At 47.7% G+C, this 23059-nt stretch overlaps 2 protein-coding genes across 2 annotated transcripts; one reads left to right on the forward strand and one right to left on the reverse strand.

Annotated features, from left to right (window-relative positions):
* The first annotated feature begins 1778 nt into the window (after positions 1-1778).
* On the forward strand, positions 1779-3985 carry GPR27 (G protein-coupled receptor 27). The gene has a single exon (XM_017829902.1). The coding sequence runs from the start codon at positions 1799-1801 to the stop codon at positions 2939-2941; it is 1143 nt and encodes a 380-aa protein (XP_017685391.1). The 5' UTR covers positions 1779-1798; the 3' UTR covers positions 2942-3985.
* An 11498-nt stretch (positions 3986-15483) lies between these two features.
* PROK2 (prokineticin 2) lies at positions 15484-22394 on the reverse strand. The gene is made up of 3 exons (XM_017829851.1): positions 22302-22394; positions 18530-18655; positions 15484-15609 (listed from the first exon to the last, which is right to left on the reverse strand). The coding sequence occupies exons 1-3, from the start codon at positions 22392-22394 to the stop codon at positions 15484-15486; spliced, it is 345 nt and encodes a 114-aa protein (XP_017685340.1).
* Positions 22395-23059: the final 665 nt, after the last annotated feature.

A 23059-nucleotide genomic window follows, 5' to 3' on the forward strand; every position in this document is an offset into this window, starting at 1 on the left:
CCCTAGACACATGTTTGGCCTGAAGTCTGGTTTTGGTTCATCACTGTTTAAATGCCAGTTCAGCAGAGCTGCTCTCGTGGCACAATCAGGGTCAGTGCCTGGCCCCTGCCACACACAGAGAGGCTTTCTGAAACCAGCCAGAAAGTTCCACTCAAAAGATGCTCCACCAACATTTGCTTTTGGGGCTAATGCAGATGATTTAATTGCTACAGTTTCTGGAATAAAGCTGAATTTACTGATGGCTTTTAATAGAATGCTCGAAAAGGATTTCAGACGTGTCCTTCACAAGAGGCCATGAAGGAAACTCAGTAATAGTACGATAATTGCATTAGCATCTCCAGCGAGCCCAGGGCCGCGCGGCGGTGCGTGCCTTACAAGGCACACAGAGAGGCCTTGCCCTACATACACAAGGATGGCAAAGTGGGAGAGAGGACAAGGATCTGCATCTCACTGGCCTACATTAAACTGCGAGTTATAAACCCGCAGCAACAGCACAGGGGCATCAGCAGATGCTCTGTGCTAGTCGGGTCAAAGGTGTTTTATCCAGCTCAAAAAACCTGCCCCACCCTCCACAGGTCCTGTGTAACTGAGCCTGGGAGCTGGTAAGCCCCTGTGCAACACAGAAACAAGGAGAGCATCCTGTTCAACCTTCTTAGGAACCCTACTCAGACCCCAGATGTCAGGCTCCATTAGGAACACAAATGTCAGGCTCCTGACTTGCAGAAGCACTTTTTCCTCAATGTTCACACTGAAACATTTGCTACATGAGCTTGCTGGAACGTCTTTACCCTGCAAACCACTCTGCCCTGCAAGGGACTGCACACACAGATGCTGTGCTGCAACAGGTGCTGCTGGACTCGCCTCTCCTGCGAGCAGAAAGTTAAATGGCCATTTAGCATGGGTAAATCTAGCAAAAAAACACTGGGGACTGTGACATCGTTGATGTGTGTCTATATCAGACCAACACATGTGCCCTGGGTACCAATACGCGTGTATACGGGCACACATACACCTGTGACACGCCCATGTGGAGACAAATCGGCTCCATCAGCTGTGAATGGCATCACCACTGCCCGCGGGAAGGGGACGCAGGGGGTCCGCGGGATGGCCGCAGTGGCCGGACACCCCAGCGCACCCCTCGGGCCCCATCTCAGCACCCGCCCCGGCGGGAGAAGGGCAGGGTGCGGGGGTCCGGCGGCGGGGGGCTCCTCCCAGCCCAGCCCAGCCCATCCCCGCTCCGCTCCCATCCCCGCTGCGGCAGCGGGACCTCCGCGCCGCTCCGCGCCGCTGCGCGCCGGGCTCAGCTCCGCAGGGGCCGGGCTGCGCGGGGGGCGGGCGCGGGGGCGGAGGGACGGAGGAGCAGCAGGAGGAGGAGGAGGGAAGGGAAGAAGGAGGGAGAGAAGGAGGGGGGTTTACCCCATTGTCCTCGGCAGGAGCTGGGCAGAGCCGCCGCCGCTGTGCGCAGGCTCGGCCGGCCCCTCGCCCGGCGCGGAGGAGCAGCTGCCGGCGGTAAGGGGAGGCTCCCCCGGCTCATCCCCGATGCCCCCGGGGCGGCGGCGGCGGCGGGCGCGGAGCTAGCGCGGGTGCGGGAGCCGCATGGCCCGCGGGGAGCGCGGCGGCAGCGCCCCGCCTCGCCGGGGCGGCGGCGGCAGCGCGGCGGCGGCGGCTGCGGGCAGGGGGGCGCCGGGCGGCGCGGCCCTCGGCCCCGGCGCGCTGCCGCGGCGCTGAGCCCCCGGCCCTGCCCGCGCCGAGGAGGACGAGGAGGAGGAGGAGGAGGAGGAGGAGGAGGGAGGACCCGATGGCGAACAGCAGCGAGCTGGGGAGCAGCAGCAGCCCGCACCTGCCCAGCGCCGGCGGCCTGCTGAGCGCCTCCGGGCTGAAGCTCGCCACGCTGGGGCTGATCCTCTGCGTCAGCCTGGCCGGCAACGTGCTCTTCGCCTGGCTCATCCTCAAGGACCGGCACCTGCACCGCGCGCCCTACTACCTGCTGCTGGACCTCTGCCTGGCCGACGGGCTCCGCTCGCTCGCCTGCTTCCCCTTCGTCATGCTGTCGGTGCGCAGCGGGGCCGCCTGGCCCCACGGGCCCCTCAGCTGCAAGGTGCTGGCCTTCCTGGCCGTGCTCTTCTGCTTCCACGCCGCCTTCCTGCTCTTCTGCGTGGGGGTCACGCGCTACATGGCCATTGCCCACCACCGCTTCTACGCCAAGCGCATGACGGGCTGGACCTGCCTGGCTGTGGTGTGCATGGTGTGGACCCTCTCCATGGCCATGGCCTTTCCCCCCGTCTTTGACGTGGGCACCTACAAGTTCATCCGGGAGGAGGAACAGTGCATCTTCGAGCACCGCTACGTCAAGGCCAACGACACGCTGGGCTTCATGCTCATGCTGGCGGCCGTCATCGCCGCCACCCACTTGGTCTACATCAAGCTGCTCTTCTTCATCCATGGCCACCGCAAGATGAAGCCAGCCCAGCTGGTCCCGGCCATCAGCCAGAACTGGACCTTCCACGGGCCAGGAGCCACCGGCCAAGCAGCTGCAAACTGGACGGCTGGCTTTGGCAGGGGGCCCACGCCGCCCACCCTCGTGGGCATCAGGCAGGCCACCCACAGCCAGATCAAGAGGCTGCTGGTGCTGGAGGAGTTTAAGATGGAGAAAAGGCTCTGCAAGATGTTCTACATGATCACCTTGCTCTTTCTGCTGCTCTGGTCCCCCTACATTGTGGCCTGCTACCTGCGGGTCTTCATTAAGGCCAGCTCCATCCCCCAGGTCTACCTGACCACCTCCGTCTGGATGACGTTCGCCCAGGCAGGGGTCAACCCGATCCTCTGCTTCATCTTCAACAAGGAGCTCAGGGTCTGTCTCCGAGCCCACTTCCCGTGCTGCCAAAGCATCCAGAGCACCCAGGGCACCATCCTTTGCGATCTCAAGAGCTTTGGGATGTAGGGGGGCTTTTCTCTTTCTAAAAAAGAAAGATGGATATAATTTTCCATGTTTCTGCATATGATCTCAAGAGAGTGGGGGACATACTAAACCACCACCCAGCACCCAAACCTTAGGCTGTAAGAAGCTATTTTATTTATTTTTCTATATTTTGCGTATGCTCTCTTCAGAACATAACCAGTTGCTGTCTATGGGAACAGGTACTTGAGCAGAACACCCCCAAACCTTAGGCAGTAAGAAGCTGTTTTTCTTTGTGATTGTGTGGTTTTTAAAAACAAAACAGGGCTCCAAGTTTCTGGTCTTGCTTCTAATGTTTCTAAACATGATTCCAACAGATACGGATTAAGGCCATGACATTTTTTTTTGTTTCCCTATTCCTGTCTGTTTTGATAAAGGCTTAACAATTTTACTCATGTAATATTTGATAAGGGCCAAGACAATTTTATACTAAAATTATTTTTGATGACCTCAAGAGGTGTTGTTTTATTATTATTTGATTTTAAGTGAAGAACAAGAAGAGGACGTTCCTAATGTGGTCAGAAGTCAGTTTTGGTGGGAGCTGTTGGGTTCATTCATTCTCAAATGGTTTGAATATTTGAAGCAGTTAGTTATAACTTTTGCTTGACATGCAAACAGTGTAGAACTAATTTCAATTTTTCTTGTTGCACTATTCATTTGGTAATATTTCAGAACTATTTGTGAAATGTGATTTTAAAATACCAACTTTAAAAATAATCAACTATAGCAGTTTTTAAAACCTAGATTGAAATTCATATTTTACTGCCTTTATAGGAAGTTATCTACAAACCTGGGTAATACTTGTACATTTTGACTGTTTTCTTTAATAAAATATTGAAAACCTTTACTGTATGTAATTGTTTCAGAATGGCAGCATTCTGCTTTGCTGACAAATAACTTGTGTATGTGGAAGGTTGTATGTCTTGTGTCTGAGTAGATTTCACAGCTGAGGTTATTATGGACAAGCACAATCCTTATTTGCTGTTAGATCTCAATTTAGGTGTTTATACCAATAAAAGTGACTAAAGCTATTTTTAAGAAGACTTAAGTTCATGATGGGCAACAGGTTTAAATAGCACAATTCTTTGTGTCTACCGAAACCAAAATTCTGTTAATGACAGGAAAGACTGTGTATTTGTGGATCACTAATTTTAGTTGGCAAAGCAGTTTTTTAACATGGTGGCTTGGTTAATACCACACTAATTTGTAAACTGTATTCTTAATGGGAAGTGTACATTAATTAAGCAGGGCATTTTAATCTGCTCTGTTGTTCTACAAAAACTTCTCTGGAAGTATTTTAACCAGTAGCCTGATGGCAGGATCCTGAAAACCTCTGAGCTGTCTCAGAGGAAGCTGTCCTGGATTTTTTTCCCTTTCTGATGGATCATGTAACATTTAAAAAAACGTGCTGGAGCAAGTCACACAGAAAATGACAGGGACAACCTCAGTTTACATGAATAAATCTGCATATGCTATTTCTGTAGAGAGTAGTCCAAACTTGGTAGACATCGACTGAGAAATAGTTGTCTTGACTGAAGAGACACGTGTGGAAGATCAGAAGAGGGCAAAAGTTGCAGCTTCAAATTTGGGCAGGGAATGAAATGAGGTGGGGCTTCTAGTTTGGTTTTAAGTCTTGCTTCCCACTCCCAACTCAGATTTGAACACGAGAGAGGCAATGTTTCTTTCAGTGCATGAAGAGAAGGTTGGAATTTGAGTTTTTGGTAAAGCTGCAGTAGAAGCTGGAACTGTACCAGTGCTGCCAGAACTGGGCTAAGAAATATGACCATGGATAGGGTGTCTTGAAAACAAAGAGAAACTTAATGATCATTTCCAAAGCTGTTTGAAAATGCACCTGGGTACAGAAGGAAAGCTGTCACGTACTTCAGATCACAGCAGCAGCTGGTTATCAGTGCTAATTATATTTTCAGCCTGCAATATCATCTCATAGTTTAGTGAATCTTAGAGAGTAATGAGGTTACATTCTTTGTGTTACAAAGAATGTGAGGCAAAGCATGGATGCTGTTGCTGGGAATTGTGTTCCAAGTATATACTTTACATGCCTGGTTTACTGTTAGGTCTTTTCTCCATGGTTCCAACTTTTGCAGAGTCATATTTCCTTAAGAAGCTTCCTGTGTAGGGGCCTAGAACTGTGATCTCTAACCCAAATCTTGCCATCTTTTTCCTAATCATGCTGCTACTGAAGCCAATATTTTCTTCCTCTATTAAAAGTATGATATTTTGGCATCCTCTCTCTTCCAGGCTATAAGTAGTATGGTTATGATTCTATTTAAACCACAGAGATGGGAAAATAGTTATTTTAAAACCTCCTTAAAAGCTGCAAGGACCAGATTTTTCACTTCTAGGAAAATTAAGCACAAGTTGTAGAGTCAGTCATATATGTGGGGGATGAAAACTCACCTTTGGGTGACCTGATGGTTTTATTTAGAGTTGGCTTACACAACTGCTGCTCTGTTGAATGCCAGTCTCTGTGCAGAGGCATCCCCCAGCTCAGTGATGCCCTCACTAGATGGGTGAGCTGGTTCTTATCTAGTGAAGATAATGGATGCTTTGCTATCACCCATCAGTGGCAGCCAGACCCAATCTTGCTACAGCAAAAGAATACAAAAAAGGTTAAAAAGAATATCTGTATACCCTGCCTTTATCTTGCACGCAGCTTCCAGGGCTGTCTTAGGACTTCTGATGTACTCTGAGGGCAAAATCAGTGCTGTTTGAAGTTAATGTTTGAAGTTAATTTTATACTTCAGGTACTTGTAGTGTCAGTCAGATTATGATCCTGGCCATGGTAGTACAAAAGAGAAGGAACTCCAGTGGCTTTAATGCAGGGTTTAGATGGGTGTTGTACAATAGGGTTTAATTCCAGAAGATGTGAAACTAAATATCAAAGACATACACAGAAAATTAAACAGTACTGGGTGCCAACACACCAACAAACACCACTTCGCTGGCTGAGCGTGCACTAAGAAAGTAGGAAAAAGCAGAAAGGGCTGGAGAGACACCAGAGAATAAGTATTCCTTCTGAAATCTGAGAAAATATAAGAAAGTTGCAAAAAAAAAAAAAAAGTAGCATTTCCAAAGCACAGCACTAACATCTCCTCACAGCAGCCTTTAGCCTGCATATGGGGAAAGTGGGTCACAGAGATTAAATGCTTTGACCAAGATCAGAGAAGGGGTGTTGGAGAGGAGGAAAACCTGTTCTGGATTAAAAAAAAAATAGAGAAATAATGTTGGGGACTATGGGCTTAGCACAGGGAACCTTCACTGCTGCTCTTGGGACCTGTGAGGTGTGGCTGTAAACCTCCCTATCCCAAAAGCCAGAGTGCTGCTAGTCTCACTCAGAAGTGCAGTGGCCCAGACTCAGCGAGAGCTGGGTGTTAATAATTACCTCTCATGTCTGTGGGAGAAGCTCTTGCAGCTCGTGCAAGTCCTGGGCTCACTTGGAAAAAGCTGGTTGGTCTGAACCCCTCTCCCCATCCCCACTGACTAAAACACAAAGTACTTGGAAGGTTTGGTGGGCTGTACAGCAGTGAGACTTTCCCAGCTCTTCCATCGACCTGTGCTTGACCAGAGCATAGATTGAGTCTTCTCTATGCCCCTCCAGGCTGATGCATCATAGTTTTCCATATTCTAGGCACCACGAGTGCTGAGTATCAGAGGAAATACCAACATCATCTCCCCCAGAGATTCTTCACAGTCTGGCTCAGAGGTCACAGCATGCTGCTTCTGCATATCTGTGGTGAGGAATTGCAGTTGTGCTGAGAGCTGCTCTGGAGAAACCGTGATTGCTGCTGGCATCTTCATTCACCAGGTATTTAACACATTCCTTACAAACATTTCCAGTCTAAGTCTTGAAGTCAGTGGAAGTTTTCAGTATAAACTTTAGTGTCAGGCCAGCTTGAAAAATGACACTGGTCTGAAATCCCAGCTAGTGGCTATAATGATCTGATTTACAGCTCTCAGTGTCTGGAGTACTCTGGGGTGCTCCTAGCTCTGCTGTTAGATTTGGAATGAGTTTGCTAGGAAAGGAGCTGAAATATGTGGCTTCAGCCAAATTATCTTGTTAGGTAAAGGTCTCATTCAGTGGTCATGCTAGAGATGAAGGATGAGCAGGGGATGCATAGCCCACAGGCTGTCATCCTTTGCTTTTCCAGTACCAGGTCTGCACCAGGGGAGGCAAAGCTGCCTCCCAGGATGGTGTGAAGCACGTAGCCTTGAGTAAAAGGGCAGGAATTTGGCGTAGTCTGATAGCAACAGTTGTTTCCTGGGGCTCTGTCTGGATGTGATACAGCTACATCTCCAGAAGGCTTCACTGCCATATGCTGTGGGACTGCCCTGGGACACGTTGTGTAGAGCTCAGAGGAGAACAAAGCTGGCATTTTCCCTCTCTTCCCAGAAAAGTGTGCATGGAGTTTGGCTGGACCTCTGCCACTTACCCCACGTGGTTAAGCACAGTCACCTTGCTCCTTGGAGGCACCTGCACTTGCTCAGAATTGCCAAGAAACCACCCTGAGGGAAGGGGCTCCAGAGAGAACAACAGACACATATTGTCGGAATGTGATGTTCAGTATCACCTCATTAACTTAGGCTGCAGATTGGATCATTCTGTGCAGTATCAGATTACCCCAGAAACCTTATTAGATAGTTATGCTGCAAATCAAAAAATTATTAGAAACATGGCAGGGGGGCTCTTTTCTAATAGAGGTTCCCTCATTTCTTAGCACAGCTTCCTTTGTAGTTGCTCAAAACACTGCACAGGCTACAATTAATTCTATTATAATAGGAACCAGGAAGCATTTCCCATGCTATCTTATTCTTATGCTTCAGAATATTATGAAGTATATGACATGCTGAAGAAATGGAGCCATCAGAGAAAGACCATCAGTGAAGATAGTCTCCTAAAAGCTGGTGCAGAGTCATACTGGGCTAGGGCTGGTACAAGGGACATCTTACCCCAAACCTCCTTTTATGCTGGTGACCTCTGATGCCATGTAATTCAAGAAGGACCTTGTGTGGGGTAAATCCTTACTCATCTGTCGGTTGTAGAACTGGCAAAATAAGGAGCTGACTTTTCAACTTGACATCTGTGGCACTCTGACTTTCCCTAGAGCTGCTGATGCTGAGCATCTCTGAGCCTGTTTTCACTTGGTAGAATTCATTAACTGCCCCACACCTCAGTACTTTGTCCAAAGAATGATTAATTATTCTCACTCACCTTTGTACCACACAGAACTACTGGTGGCAAGAGCAGAGCATTATCACGGGTGAACAATCGCTGACTACACAAGCTTTCATCACTTAACTTTAAAGTCAAGCTCAGCCTTTCATGCAAGCTGTTGCATTTCTGTATTTCTATTCATGTTTAATGACCTCAGTACTTGCACTCTGTCTTTGATCTCGAGTCATGCATGGTTGTACTGTGGATGTATTTATTGGAAGGCCACTGTCTTCAGTGCTGCATTTTTCACGTTTACCATGACCAGGTTGATAGCACAAAGCACTTTGTGTAGGAGGCTTTCAAGTTCAAAGCTAGTCTTGCAAGGGCACAGGGAAGCTGTGAAGTCCCAGCTAATTTTAGGCAGTCATCATGGCACTAATAGTGTAGGCAGAAATCAAGAGATCGCCTGGTGAAGAGAAAGCCCGTCCTAAAGTTTCTGAATGTTATTTACTGGCATGTCATTAAAAAAAATAATCCCGTGTTTGTGTGAGGATGATTAACCATTGGAACAAATCATCCAGAGAAAAAAAATGGGTCCTCCATCTGTGAGACATGCAGTGTGAGCCTGCGTGCCTGCCCACGGCACACCTGCCCGGAGCCTGCTCCCTGCCCAGCCGGGGTCCCTGTGCCAAGATCTGGGGCTCAGCCCCAGCACAAAGGGCATGAAAAAACCCCAGAAATGCCAGTAAACAGCAGTGAACGACCAGTAAACAGAACCCTCTCTGTCTCAGGGTGATTCACTCCTTCCTTTTGCTGACTGTTTTAAAACACCAATTTTACCATACCATATAAATACCAGTGCTCATTTCAGAAATTTTAGCAGAGGTAGAGCTAAAATGGCTTTGTCATTAAAGAGGGAAACACAGGAAGATTCAGAGGAAAGGCTGAAGTCTGGGTGCTTTCTGACAGTGAGAGAGAGGAATGATTTAGTGGAATATTACCTCACTGCATCGAACCACTCAATCTGTCCCCATCTGTCACCGAGCGCTTGCAGGAGGGTGATGGAAAGGAAATGGTTGAGCAGCTTGATAGTCAAGTAAATCAACTGGGCTTTTTCCTTTTCCTTTCCCTCCCTCATTAGACCTCACACACTCACACTACACAGCAGGTCCCTCAGCGTGCTGTGCCAAGGGCAAGGGGACAGTCCCTTGGGTGCCATGGGACTGCAGTGGCTCTGGGGCAGACAGACCAGCTCTGGGTGCCCCCAGGGTCAAAATGCCCTTAGGAGCCAGTTGCAGTGGAGCTGCAGGAGACATCTGGGTGTGGAGGAAGGTGGATGAAGAGGCAGTATGTTCAGCCAAACTGCAGTGTGACTAAAGGGGGAGAACATGGGCACTCGAGCCAAGGAACCAGCAGCGTCACAGGCAGAGGTAAAGCTGGAGCCATGGTGTGAAAGGAAGGAGGGACATGTTTGGGCTGAGCATCACCAAAGTGCTTCCTAGCAGGATGATGAGGGATGCTGCAGATGCTGGGCTGTGCAGAACCTGCACAGGGCTGCTGGTGGGGACAGGGGTGTCGGTGATGATTTTCCTCCCCAGGAGATCCTGAACTCTCAGCCAGACAGACTTTTTCTTACTCTGTGTTTGTGCAATAGCTCTCTGAGCCTAAGTGCTGATGTAAATCAAATCCAAATAGTCGAAGGCTCTGTTGCAATGTTGAAAGGTTTGTTAGTGACTTTGGGAAGTTTAATGAAAGCAGGGCAGGGAGGGAGCTGAAATTATGACACCACCACAGTCAGGAAGTTTTGCTGTTGGATTTGAAGGGGTGGTGGACCTTCCTGTCAAAGTTTCACCCATGAGAGAAGAAACTGGGGAGGAAAAAGAATTAAAACCCTACTAATTTGACAGGATGTGGTGAAATTTTTGGAAAGAGTGAGAATGCTTGCAGCTGCCTCGCCAGTGCCTTTCCCTCAGCTGGCCCTTCTGGCAGGTCCCATGGAAGAGGTTAGAGGTGTGCTCTACTGCCTGGGCTCCCATGTAGCCCGGAGGAGTAAATAAAGGGTGATCCCAATTTTGCACCCCCTAGAATCAATGTCTGCTTTGCTGGTCTGTGAACTCTTTGCAGCAAGAGCCACAGCTGCCCATTCCTGTCGAAAAGAGCCCACAAATCTCTGCATGAAATGACATGAGTGCACTCACGTGCAAGAGAAAAAGTAAATATAGCAGACCCAGCTCTGCTTGCTGAGCTGGAACCAGGCCATATTTTCAGTCTGCTTCTGCAGCGTGTTACAGCCTTGGGATTTACAAAACCACATTACATTTAAAACCAGATTTAATCCCTTCCACGTGTTGCGATGCTGTGTGGGGGCTTGGGAGACCTGGTGGGATTCCCAGCCCAGGAAGAGAGAGGCTGCCCAGGCAGTGCAATGCAGAGCTCCACTGGGGTCCATGGCCCATCCTTTCTGTACCATTGGCTGGGATGCAACACAAGGACAGCAATGAATCCCAGGACAGCTCAGGCTGCAGCGATGTGAGTACACGCTGCCTGAAGCACAGACACTTGCTTTGTATGATCTACGAGATTTGTAACCTTCCAGGGACGGGGACATGCCTGTAACATGCTGATACCTGGTGCCAAGATACAAAGGAGCATCAGCCTGGGATGCTGTGGGCACTCCTGGCACACAGTTAACAGGTACCCAGTTTCCCAGGTAAATTGGGGGGTTGCAGAGGAGACTTTCTGTTGTTGGGACATTGTGCCTCATTTACCCCCATACTAAGGTGCCTCACACTCAGACCTTTGGGAAACCCCTACCATGGGGGTGTTTGCAGGTGTGCTATGTGGTCCTATTGCTCATTCCTCCTCTCCTGCACACTTTGCTGTCACCCTGCACTGAACTCCTTGCCGTGAAACAAGCTGCCGTCCATCCTCCCCTCAGAGCACCAGACTTCCTTGGCTTTAGCCCTTCACATTCAGCCTTTCCCATCCCTGATGACCAGTCAGAGTGGCCCAAAGACTGCCACCATCCTCTAAGGCAGACATGTCTAAGGCAACCTGCCTGGCCAAATCATTGAGATGTGTCCTGCTGCACTGGGCTGGGTCTGCCCAGAATCAAGACTCTCCTTGAGAAACAAGAGGTGATTTGCTTTATGTACATTAAACTCATCTCCATTCCTGTGCTCAGAATTACTGATTAGTCTGACAGCTGTACCCCTGCTGGTTTGCCATTTCATATCTGTGCACAAGAGAAAGGCACATTGATTTTGCTATTATCAAAATCCTCTTGTATTTGCACAGTCTTTTCTCTTCCTGCAATTTTCTAATTTCTTCTGCAAAAACATGCTACACATTGTCAAGATCAAATTCCTGAGACATCTTGTTTAAATCAAGGGATTCTTAGCACCTTCTGTTACTTTTGAATATCCATCTGTGCAGAAATAACAAACCAGAGAGCTACTGGGGCAGAGGGAAGCACCAGCAAGGACCTCAGTCTATGGTCAGACTTGCTGCTATCATACCTTTTTGTGGTGTATTGTGATGAGGTGCTGTAAACAAGTTGACTAAAGAAGTAGCAAAATACCTCTTAACAAAACATCTCATAGGGCATCCTAACACATTAGACTTTTGAGGTAACAAGATTAGTGTTCCCAAGCCACCTGCAAATATATCAAATCAAACATAATCCCATTTACTTACCTCTAAACAGGTACATGTTCTTCCATTCTCTTCTCTCAACCAGCAACATAACCTTCAGCCTTGCTTCAGTTAACCTCCTTTCACCTACTGGTCCTGTAAAACCAGTGTTTTTGTTAAGGTGACCTGTCTCCTCATTAAGGACCCACTCAGATGAGTCCCCCTTGCCACACAACCAGAAGAATTTATTTTGTATCATCTCCTCACTCAAAGATTTTTGTAACTTTATTATATTTTTTTAAGTGACATAATTTCCCAGGGGGGAATTGTGGGCAGGAGAATGCAGATGAAGCTGAGCTTCAGCTGGGCTTTCTCCTGCTCAGCAGCAGAGCCTTTCCTGCAGCCCCCCAGGCTCACAGGTGTGTGCTGGCTCAGCCAGCTGTGCACCCACAAACCCCAAACACCTTGCTTAACCTTTCCTAATAAGCATGTAATCAAATTAAGGCAGCAGCTCATTATATGTGGCTGTGTGTTTTCCTGCAGTGGCTCTCTGCTAACCCAAAATCTGGTTATAAACATGGAAACTCCTCCAGTGTGGTGGGATACCAACATTATTCTATAGCATATCTGTAATATCAATATTCATATACTATTAAAAATTAATGCACATGTTTCTATTAATAATTAATAATACTGCAATATTAATAAAATTAAACCAAACGTAGGCACAGATCTCCTAAGTGGAGTGAATAAAGGAAAGTGTTTAAACCAGGCTCTCTCTTCACAAACTGGGAAAGGAGACTTTTCCCCTCTACCAAGGTGGTTCCAGGACTGCACAAGTTCTGTTCTCTTTTCTCATCTGATTTTTCCTGCCAAGAGAAATCCCCTTCCCTTCTTCCTAGGCAGGTAAGAAAGTTATTCCTGGCCTAGGATTATTGCCAAGGTGATCCTGGAGCAAACCAAGCAGCACAGGGGACTGCAGAAAAGTTTTCATGGCAGGGTTGGCTTGAGGCTGGCCACCTTTTCCATCGGTCATCTTGAGTCATTTGCTGTCCTCCTTAAGTCAAAACCTGGCTCCAGGGAAAAGCAGAGGGGCGTGCATGGCCATTTACATTTTGAAATGCTTCTTGTGGCCACTGGTTTGCCTATTATCTCTGTAAAGCAAAGGTAAAAGGTTCCCTCTCAGCCACTGCAGAAAGAAATTAAAGGGACTTTGCATGTGCTTGAGTGAGGAAATCTCCCCTAGGATGGGAGAAAAGATAATTGATTAGGACAGACTTTAGGAAATAATTGGGATGCAAAAGCTTAATCTTCCTTCCAAAATGATCTCTCAAATCAACTAACCTTCATTGTGAGTGTCAATTAATGAAAATTAAATTACTAAAAGGGGAATCGTAATAATTATTGCGAAGTGAACGTAGTGGGGATGTAGGACAGTGAGGTTTTGCCTTTGGCTCTCCTACGTCAGCAGAGAAGGTGTGGAGAAGCCCCTTGAGGACAAGTATGGAATAAGGTCTCTCTCAAAGCTTCACCTTTCAAATGCCCTGTCCAGGAGCATCTGCAGGACATGAGAACTTCCACCTGCTCTAGATGGTGTGAACTTTGAACTCATGTAATTGGGGCTGTTCTCATTACCCAGATAAATGCTTAATCCCACAAGTTAATTGGCACAAATTACAACTACAAAGTTGCTCTGCTCTGGTCTGATGAACTCTCCTAGGAGTTCAGTTTGGCAGGTCTGAGACAGTCCTCAGATATAATTGTCCACTCATTTACAATGATATAAACCAGGGTTACTGCCTTCAGTGCAGTCACTGGTGATTTATGCCAGCAGGTGATGAGGAGCAGGGCTGGTGTTTCCTACTGTGGTTCATCTTTCATGCTTTGGTTAAAAAAAAATGAAGCAAGAGATGGGACACATCTATTTTTCTTCTTGAGTTTCCCTTGAGTGTAAATTGAAGTCCATGGTATTAAGGTTATTTTATAGTGATAGACCTGGACAGAAAAGCAACCCCCAGACTCCCAGTGTGTCCTGCCTCTGCAAACTGGGACTGTGTGGGTGCACAGGGTGTTTGAGGAGTGGCAGTGGTAGGATCAGGTTTGGGGGTTGTTCTTAAGCCCAGGTTATGGAAATTTCTGCAGCGCTCACATATGACTGCACTGGCATGGGAATGAGCTGGTCTTTCACCAGCACAGTCCAATACAGAGGCATTGGGGTGGGTGCCCTGGGGTTGGGCTCTCTTGAGCAATCTTGTCCCTCAAGACATTTATTTTTCTAACATGTGCAGGATCCACGAGGGTCTGGCAAAACAACTAGTCCAGTTGTTCCTTGCTGTCTCCTCAGGGAGGCTGTGGGGCCCAGTGGAAGGTACCTAGTAAACTCACTGTGTTGTTTCTCCTCCTCTCCAAGTAATACAGGTCTTTGCCTTGATAAAAGTGTGCCAACTTCTCCAATCCCCCCCCCCATCATCAGCAAAGCACTGATTGTGGAAAGATGAATGACTTCACTTTTCCAGTTCCAGCATATGTTTGCATGTCTGAGAGCAAGAAACGTGTGAATCTCACACAAACTATTGGAATTCCAGCTCTGGGGACTGACAAGTAAATATGAAGTCACACAGTATTTCATAGAAAACCCACAAATCTTATGTTTGCTGAGCTAAAGTTGATCCTTTGAGGCATGTGCCAAGAAAAACCTCTCATATTAGTTACACTGAGATTCCTCCACCGTCTAAGACTGCAGCTTGATTGAGGAGTTCATGCCTTGTAAAATCCAAGTTTCCCTAAAAGCAGCCAGAGGCACATAATCTTTTGCTAAGCTATCCATAAGGAGCTCTGCTAGCTTGGTGGATCGAGTATGGGATAACAGATTACACTGAATAAAAATGAAAAGCCACAATGACAAAATAATGTTATAATATTAAAATAAATCAAATAATATACTGCCATTATTCTGATACAGAATTTTTACACAGCAAATTTGATACATATACAAGAAGTCAGGCAGCCCATTACAATAAACTTCAGGGTTCCTTTTTTTTAATATAAACTACATCTTAATACATAGTTTGAGATGATCGGGTAGTCTTACACCAATTCAAGTAACAACAACTTCTCATCTTAGAATACTAAAATAACAAAATCTTTTGATACTTTGAATATTGAAATGCTTTGGTTCCACCTGCCACTTTTAAAAAGTGTAAAAACTACATCTATTGGTTAAACCTTTTTTCCTAGAGACGCGCCTAACTTACAAATACAGTAATATAAATATACGAAATGCAATGTAAATACAGTTTTTTGGCAATCCTCATATGCTTCACACTATGCACTTATTCAACTCTCAGTTCAATTCAGGTATTCCAAGGTGTAAAAATGGGGCCAAAATTTTTCAAAACTGACAATAAACTTGGATGTTTTCATTCTGGGTTTAAGCTGGAACCATGAAGACCATGAAATGGTTCAGAAATGGTTAAGCCCCTGCTCTCAGACAGAAGTTTTGGTTTAGCAGATGCCATTTTGCTACTCCAAAATAAAAGCATCTGCCACTGCGAGTCCCTCCTGAAAACCTTGGCCACAACAGCACAGCATCTCATCTCCTGTTGATGTTGGTGAGGCAGGAAAGTGTGGTGAAGGGTTTCCCCATGGCAAGTACCTTGTTCATCACAATAACGAGAAAATGAGAATAGAGAGTGGCTCTTCTAGCCCGGAACAGCTCCTGCTAAAAGAAGACATCTTCTTTTCTGAAGTGCAGCATACATTTGAATTTGCTGGAGGAAGTCCGTCCGCAGGTGAGGCCCGGGAGGCACGGGCAGGTGTGGTGCATCCGCCGCCCCGAGAAGGGAACCTGGGCACAAAGAGCACAGACATCAGGGACAGGGAGCACTGTGGCAGCGATGCTTGGGGGGATGGATTCAGAGGAACAGTGGGAATACAGGGAATGCCGTCCCCCTCCCTCCCTCCACAGCCGGAGATTCCCCACGAGCTGCGGCACGGGGGTGGAGAGCAGATGGCAAAGCCAACCCTGTCGTACATCCTGGTCAAGCCACAGCTAAGGGCAAAATGTTAACAGTCATGGTGCTGTGTAAATCTACATCTGTGACACATGTTCTCCATTTACTCCCGTTTCATAAAGGAGTCTGTTGTGAAACGACAGTGGCCTTCAGCATCAAATGTGGTGTCACTGTGCAGGGGTTTCTGTTTGTTCCGATTCCTGCCTTGTCACATGGCACAGAGCAGGACCCAGGAACCTTGGGATCCCATGGTAGTCAGGCTGGAAGGGACCTCTGGAGGTCACCTCATCTGACCTCCCTTGGAGCAGGATCCTTTTCACCACAGGGCAGAGTTTTCTCATTTCATCCCACCCTCCCCCAGCCACACTGTGCTGCAGGGAGCACATACGGACTGCATTAGACAAATTTAACTGTGCCATGACATGCACATGCACTGACACTCTTCAACAACTTGATCACAAGCTCTGCCTTTTACAGAAGCTGAGCAGGACAGCGCAGTGGGACGTGGCTGGGAACTGCAGTGCTGCCAGCTGGCAACACACACTGAGCATCGCCTGGGTGCAGTGAAGGAAGCACAGAGGTACAAAGGCACTGCCAGACAGGCAGGCAACCCTAATTCCCTCATTTCCAGTTTTCTAGGTGGTTTTAGCCCGGAATTTTAATATTCCAAGGTTGTTTTTTTGTTAGTGTGCAAATTTTCTCTTTAAGCCAAAGGGAGAAAGTCTCACACGGTCCCTGGTGCATCACACCAAGACCCAGCCTTACTGCAGTGACACCCTGCTGGATGGGGGGAGTGGGAGGGGGACTCACATCACCTGCAGTGTCCTGAGCCAGCACCAGACTCCTGGCCAGCACTGTCTGAAGAGCATCCTCAGCACAAGGGATTCCTTGAGTTCCCCAAGCCACCCACCACAGCCCCTCTGCTTCAGCGTGAGCAGGGAGGCCACCAACCACAGGAGCTGAGAATTCCCCATGGCAATCAAACCTATCAGGTGCCTATGCACAGGACTGCAGCAAAACCCACATCCTGAGCTCTCAGCTTTCCAACAGCTCAGGGGATTTATCCAAAACATTACAGTTGCTGCAAGGAAACGTTCCTTTCAGCGGGACTCCCACGCTGCGCAACCTCACCTGCCTAGTCCTGCCTCAAACCCTGCCTGGTCCTGCCTCAAAATGCCAGCTGGGGCTGCTAATGGCATAAATCCATTGCCATCTAGTTGCTGAGAAGGAAACTAGAAGGTGGAACCCCAACTGCCAGCCATCTCCTCCAGGGCATCTCCAGGCTCATCTGGAGGTCCCTGAGGTGCCATGGCCGTGCTGGTGCCTGCTTTTGAGCTGTCCTGCATGCAAATGAAAGGTTTTGGTGATCAGGGCACCAGCTGCTCGCTATCCAAATATTTTGGGGGGAGGAACCATTGAACAAACACTCCTCCCTTAAAAATACCTCATTTTGCATACTATGGTAAATCAATTTGCTTTGTGTTTGTCAGGAAGAGCAGTGGGCTGAGGAATCTAAATCTAAAATTAACCTCATAAAGCTTACAAACATCAATGCCTGACTAAGTCTGGGGTGGACAGACATCTTTGATTGTAATTATGCAGGCAATCACCTTAAAATATATCACAGAGTATAAATTATTGCCCAGTAGCAATAAGCTCATAAAAACCCCTAGAAGACAATTTCTCTTATCCTGACTCTTGGTAGTGTAAAGACCCCTTACATGAAAAACCTGCTACATTACATGGTAAAAATGAACATATCACAGCAGAAAATTTAAAAATTTAACTGTAACAGAACAGAGCCTTGAACTTCTTAAAACTGAGAAAATAAGCCATAGATACTGAGATGAGAAGTCAGGCATTGGATGAAACAGTGAGAAAGGCAGCTAACTAGCTGCACATTTATAATCTGAATGTATTGCCTTGATATCTTCCTGTTGTGATGACTCTTGGGCCAAGCTCTTCCCTGAGGATGGCTCTGAAAAACACCAGGTTCTCAAACTGGTAATATCCCATTCAGTCTTTCATATTACTTCTAAATAAACAGCTTTTTTTCATACTGCACATAATATACATAATTACACAGCCTTAAATAAACCTACTTGTTAAAATCATTGCATTAATAATTCTGTGTATCATCTAATAATGTACTAATACGTAACTAATGTTATTTATGTGTGTGTATATATGTATACATACATATATATTTGAAATTAATCGGTAGAATAGAAGAGAAGAGAGTCCATGGTGAACTTTCTCAAGTCCAAGTATGTGTGAACACCTTCTCAATGGCTTCTCAATGCACCAGGTGCCCCAATACTGGCTGGTGACATTTTTATGCTTGTGATAGGATCTTGTCCACTTCCACTGGGGGCAGTGACATCTGCTGTGTTCCTGCTCACACGAGTAAGGATTGGCAGGGTTGGGCTTGGGAACCACTAACGCTGTTTCAGATCACATAACGGAGCAAAACAGCAACAACAAACTAATAAGGAAACAATCTGGAAAGCATGTAGTGCTTTCATCCTCTGATTCTCTCCTGCATAATTCTGACAGTAATGTATTTCCTTACGTAGGTACCTTCAGCGCTGTTTCCACACAGATGCAAATGGCTGGGAATGGCAAGGAATGGGACGTCTCCCTGCCCGTTCACCACGCACGGTTTTTATGCAATGTGACGTGCAGCGCAGGATATTCCTGCTCCTTTCTGCCCTGCCAGCTCCGGTCCCACAGCCCCCCCGGTGACGTACTCACTCGGTGACTCAAGGGATGGCACTCCTCTCCCAAATTCCCCATCGGCGTGCACATCCGCAGGCTGCGGATCCACAGGCTGACCGCGCAGCACATCCCGCCGCCGCACTGCTGGTCTCGGTCGCAGGCCTGGAGTTCAACACAGCATTAGGCAAATTAAATTAATAACAAATATATTCCAGAAATAGGACAGATCAGGTGCTCAGGAGCTGCCTCTGACACCCCACAAGTTACTGCGGCTCATTAAGGCTGAATAATAAGATCTAAGGCTGATTTGCAATACTTGTATCTCCTACAGATCTGAATGTACAGGCTGCTGGAGTTGAGCCCAGGTTGTTTAAAGCCAGGACCACACATGGAGCTGCTCAGGGCCAAATCCAGGACTGCCAGTGATTCGTAGTCCCAAATTCTGAGCACTGATGGACCATGGCACATGCTGCTCACTTTCCCAGATCGGCGCCCAAGTGAGCTCAGGAAGGAGCAAGGACCAACCACACTAAACAGTCACCAAAACAGTCTATGGAGAAGCTAAGACAGGAAATCAACTATTAATTTAATGACTTTTAAGTAACTACTCCTTCTAGTTTCTTATGATAATATCATAGGGTTGAGTGCCCTTGCAAGACTGCATGATAGTTTGTAAGAGAAGTCCAAGTGGAAGTAGCTAAAATAGAAGTTTAAATATGGATTCTGTGGTTGTTGTCTAGAATTACATGTGACTAAAAGAGGTCTTAAGAAAAAGTTTGCCTAAGTGTCCACATCCAAAAAATGCTGCTGTGGTTGCATTCTCCTCCAGGGGAGGGAAAAAATATTTTAGCCACTTACCCAATAGAGCTTAGATAAGCACAAACCAAAATTCAAACTAGTGGGTATGTTTCAAAAACCACAAACCATGAAGAGCAATTGACACGTTAGGGTTTGAAAACAAGTTACTGCACATCTTTCAGCTACTTTTCAATCAAAAGCTTATCAGGCTTTTTATTATATGAATTTAATGCAAAAACCAGTCTCCTTTCTCTGATGGGAAATGCCCTTATTTAAAGGTTCTGATTACACCCCAAACATAAGCTTAATTAACTCACTGCTCTTGGTGTCTGACACCAGCAGTGATTGACCAAAGGCACTGGTCAGCACTACGTAAACAGGCAGCTCATAAAAATGTACGTAAAAGATGATAATGGCTCTGGGGAAGACGCATATCAGAATAAACACTCTCTGGAGGGACAAGCTTACAGATCTGACCTTGGGATTTACATGATAAATGCCTTTAGACTGTACTCTACCGGGTAAATATTGCACTGGTTTCACCAGCAAAAGCCAGATCAAAATATATATTTAAAGATCAGCCAGAAGCTTAGGAAGAAGCTGTTGCCTGAGGATAAAATTATTAAATAGTGTGTGTAACCCAAACAGCTCCTAAACACACAGCTCTGTGCTGCAGGTGAGCCCAAACACCAGAGTATTTACTTGCAAGACTAATATGGCCATACAATTACCACTAGAACCTGCCAGATAGATAATGTTCATTTTCTGACCTCTCTCTTACAAAATAAATAAATAAAAAAGCACTCTAATGATCTAATTTTGCCCTAGTGAAAAAAGAAGAAAACGCAGGTCCAGTGATTTTGGCTGCCCCCGGCACACTGGTGTCCACTGCTCAGCTGGAGTCACAGGCTTTGCTATTTCTCACCAGTCAGCTCCTGGCTTCCTTTTTTTCTCAGTTGTGTAGCTCAAACCCCATCCATCTCCATGGGACCAGTCCTGGGGTGCAGCACCACTCAGTTGAAAAACACACCTGCATATGTCCTAGCAAGCAAGGGTCTCAATGTCCATGCTGAACAATTTCCTTCTAAAACTCACACCCATATATATTTACATCTGGCAGAGCTTTTCAGGCTCCCTTTCCAAAAATGTATGACAAGTTTTGAAAATATTCAACCCAAACACTCCTGCCCACACCTTATCTGCAATGTGTAATTCATACTGCTTACTCCTAATCTTCCCGGGACAACACACGAACACCCCATTTAAACAGAGTTTTGTGGAAAATCAGCTCAAGAATATTTCCCAGGTGAAATGCCAGCTGCAAAGGCAACTGGAGTCAGCACATGAACCACCACTGAAGTGAGGAAAGTTTGAATCAAGTCCTTAAATTACAAAGGAAAAGCACCTTGCAAGCTCAGAGGATGGGGACACAAACACCTACGTCAGTTCTCGTCTGAGATTTGTCCATTCATCAGAAGCCAAAAATGCATCAAAATGATTTAAGAGGAAATGTTCTGCAATAGTTAATAAAGTAACATTTTTCTAGTTCTACTCTATTTTTGCTTTTTGAATATGCTTTGTCCTTGATCTATTATTCAGTGCCTCACAGTTACTTTATTTGATGGATCAATTATCTTTAAAGGTGTAGCCACAACTCTAATAACAGATAAACTGCTCCTCCACTGCTGGGAATATTTCTATTTAAAAGAAACTTGAAATTATCAAATATTAAAAAATTCCTTCACATTGTCTGCTCTAAAAGATAACCAGTCCTGGTAACTGATCTGACTTCCAGAGAAATACCCATGAGATGTTTCAGGGACTTTAGTGGTCCGGACAGGGAGTCTGGACAGCCACGGAGAAATCAGCCGCTGCGAGTACAACTTCTGATGGTTACAAAAGATATGCAAACTCTCGAAGGAATTCAAGTACTGGGTTATTAATCCAAAGCAAACACTTACAAAGAAAAAAAATCATTTTACTTAAGAGTGATGCAATGCTTTGGGTTAAATAACCTCTTTGGGAAAAAAAATATTTTCACAACCAAAGTAAATCTCGAGCCTAAAAACAACAACAGAGATTCATTTGTAAGGGGTGGCTATCAAGGGGAAAAAGCAGCATAGTCATACTCAAAGAAACGAAAGGAAAAAAGCAGCATTTTGCCGTGATTGCAATCCTGCCCTGTATGTGGAGGGACTGGAGGAGCTGCAGGAACTCGAGTTGCATGCACAGTGAGCAATGCATCCAGACTCTCCCTGGACAAGTTTGGGGGTAGCTGGGGCTGGATGGAGGGTGACAAGAGACAGCTCCAGCTCTGGAAAAGCAGCTGGAATCTCTGCACGCTCCCAGACCAGCCTGGAGACAACCTCTCACTGAGTCCAGACATCCCTCACCGCAAAGGGACAGACCTCACACTGTGTCATCCCTCATCCCAGAGACCCACAAGTCCTGATATCACCCGCCCCAGAGAGATTGGTGTATCCTGAAATTCCTCACCCCAGAGAGACCCCCACGCTCTGATAACACTTAGCCCAGAGAGATCCGCAGCTCCGGGCATCCCTCATCCCAGAGGGACGCCATGTCCCGATATCACTTATCCCAGACGGACCCCCAAGCCCTGGCATCTCTCACTGCCTGGCACATCTCTTCCTCCCACGTCCTGGTTATCACTTATCCCAGAGAGACCCGCAGCTACTGGCATCCCTCACCCTTCGCGAGACCCCTCCGCCCTGACATCCCTGATGCCGGACAGACCCCCGAGTCCCGGCAGTGCTCACCCAGAAAGACCATCTCCGGGCATCCTCCTGGCAGAGCTTCCCCCTCTCTCCTGGCATCCCTCAGCCCGGGAAATCCCCTGCAGTCCCGCTATCACTCACCGCGCACAGACCCCGAGTCCCATCCCCGCTGCCGTGGCGGAGCCCTCCCTCCCCCGCAGCCCCGGCCCGCCCCAGCCCTCCCGGTGCCGGTGCCGGTCCCGTCGGTGCCGTCGGTGCCGAGCGGCGACGCTCACCCCGGTGATGACGGCGCCGTGCCCCGCGGCCACGAGCAGCACCAGCACCAGCACCAGCAGCGGCAGCGGCAGCAGCGGCGGGAGGTTTCGCATGGTGCGGTGCCGGCCCCGGCGCTCCCCGCGGGCGCGGTGCGGCGCAGCGGAGCCGGGCGCGGCGGCCGCCCCGGCGTTATAAAGCCCGGGCGTGAGTCACCCCCGCCCGGCAGCGGGCTCAGCTCCCCGCCCGGCAGCGCACACACCGCGCCCAGGTGCGGGGAGAGGGGAGAGGGGAAAGGGGGAGCACCGGCGGAGGGCAGCCCACGGCGGGGGGGACACATCCCACAGTATGTCTGGAGGACATCCCACAGCCTGTTGGGGACGTCCCGGGGCTGGCAGTGGGGACATCTCAAAGCAAGTCGGGGGGAACGTCCCAGGGCTGGCCGGGAGACGTCCCACAGCATGTTCCAGACATCCCAAAGAGGGTCTGGGGGAACATTCCAAGGCTGGAGGAGGACATCCTACAGCATTTTGGGGATGCGTTCGGGGGGCATTCCACAGCAAGTGTGGTGGGACAACCCAAGGCTGGCTACGAGACATCCCGCAGCAGGTCTGGGGGAACATTCTAGGGCTGCAGGGAAATGTCCCACAGCATTTTGGGGACATCTCAGGGCTGGCCTGGGGACATCCCACAGCAGGTCTGGAGGTTCATTCCAGGGCCGACTGGGGGACATTCTGTGGCAGATATGGGGGATGTCCCACATCAGGTCTGGAGCTGACAT

This window comes from Lepidothrix coronata, unplaced genomic scaffold (genome assembly GCF_001604755.1).
Source record: "Lepidothrix coronata isolate B3197 unplaced genomic scaffold, Lepidothrix_coronata-1.0 Scaffold170, whole genome shotgun sequence".
Lineage (NCBI taxonomy): Eukaryota > Metazoa > Chordata > Aves > Passeriformes > Pipridae > Lepidothrix > Lepidothrix coronata.

Bases quoted from the DNA above. Each gene is read 5' to 3' on its own strand.
- GPR27 (XM_017829902.1), top strand. From the start codon at position 1,799: ATGGCGAACAGCAGCGAGCTGGGGAGCAGCAGCAGCCCGCACCTGCCC.
- PROK2 (XM_017829851.1), bottom strand. From the start codon at position 22,394: ATGCGAAACCTCCCGCCGCTGCTGCCGCTGCCGCTGCTGGTGCTGGTG. The intron at 18,656-22,301 runs GTGAGCGTCGCC...GTTGAACTCCAG, and splicing joins ACGGCGCCGTCATCACCGGG to GCCTGCGACCGAGACCAGCA. The intron at 15,610-18,529 runs GTGAGTACGTCA...CTTTGTGCCCAG, and splicing joins GCCATCCCTTGAGTCACCGA to GTTCCCTTCTCGGGGCGGCG.